Source organism: Nanorana parkeri, unplaced genomic scaffold, assembly GCF_000935625.1.
Source record: "Nanorana parkeri isolate BGI_ZX_2015 unplaced genomic scaffold, ASM93562v1 scaffold3309, whole genome shotgun sequence".
NCBI classification, from domain to species: domain Eukaryota; kingdom Metazoa; phylum Chordata; class Amphibia; order Anura; family Dicroglossidae; genus Nanorana; species Nanorana parkeri.
The window spans coordinates 8,617-9,431 of NW_017309577.1; the positions used below are offsets into that span (position 1 = coordinate 8,617).

At 52.6% G+C, this 815-nt stretch overlaps 1 protein-coding gene across 1 annotated transcript in view; it reads right to left on the reverse strand.

Moving 5' to 3' along the window:
* Positions 1 to 815, reverse strand: part of HDX (highly divergent homeobox) — a 38,610-nt gene that overhangs the window by 647 nt on the left and 37,148 nt on the right. The window contains exon 7 of the mRNA XM_018574876.1: positions 598 to 720. Within this exon, the coding sequence (XP_018430378.1) occupies positions 598 to 720 (123 nt within the window). The remainder of the gene's footprint in view (positions 1 to 597; positions 721 to 815) is intronic.

The following is an 815-nucleotide window of genomic DNA, read 5'->3' on the forward strand; positions in this document are numbered from 1 at the left end:
CACTCTGTACACTGTGCTGTACCTTCTATACCCCACACCCCTCCACTCTGTACACTGTGCTGTACCTTCTATACCCCACACCCCTCCACTCTGTACACTGTGCTGTACCTTCTATACCCCACACCCCTCCACTCTGTACACTGTGCTGTACCTTCTATACCCCACACCCCTCCACTCTGTACACTGTGCTGTACCTTCTATACCCCACACCCCTCCACTCTGTACACTGTGCTGTACCTTCTATACCCCACACCCCTCCACTCTGTACACTGTGCTGTACCTTCTATACCCCACACCCCTCCACTCTGTACACTGTGCTGTACCTTCTATACCCCACACCCCTCCACTCTGTACACTGTGCTGTACCTTCTATACCCCACACCCCTCCACTCTGTACACTGTGCTGTACCTTCTATACCCCACACCCCTTCACTCTGTACACTGTGCTGTACCTTCTATCCCCCACCCCCCTCCACTCTGTACACTGTGCTGTACCTTCTATACCCCACCCCCCTCCACTCTGTGCACTGTGCTGTATCTTCTATATTCCACGCTACGGGGGAAGTCTGGGGAGGACATTGAGAGGCTCCCACCTACCTGCTGCTGCTCGATGTCATTGGATCTGATGGCCAGGATGAGGTTCCGGGTGAAGTTCTGCAGTTCTGCATATTTGTGTTTGTACGTCTCCAGCTCATTCTCTATGTACCGAACCTCCTCATTCTGCAGGAACAACATGGCGGAGAATCAGGGCGGAGCACAGAGACACACAGTACCACAGAGGAAAACATTCTGGTGACAGAAACAATATTGCTGCA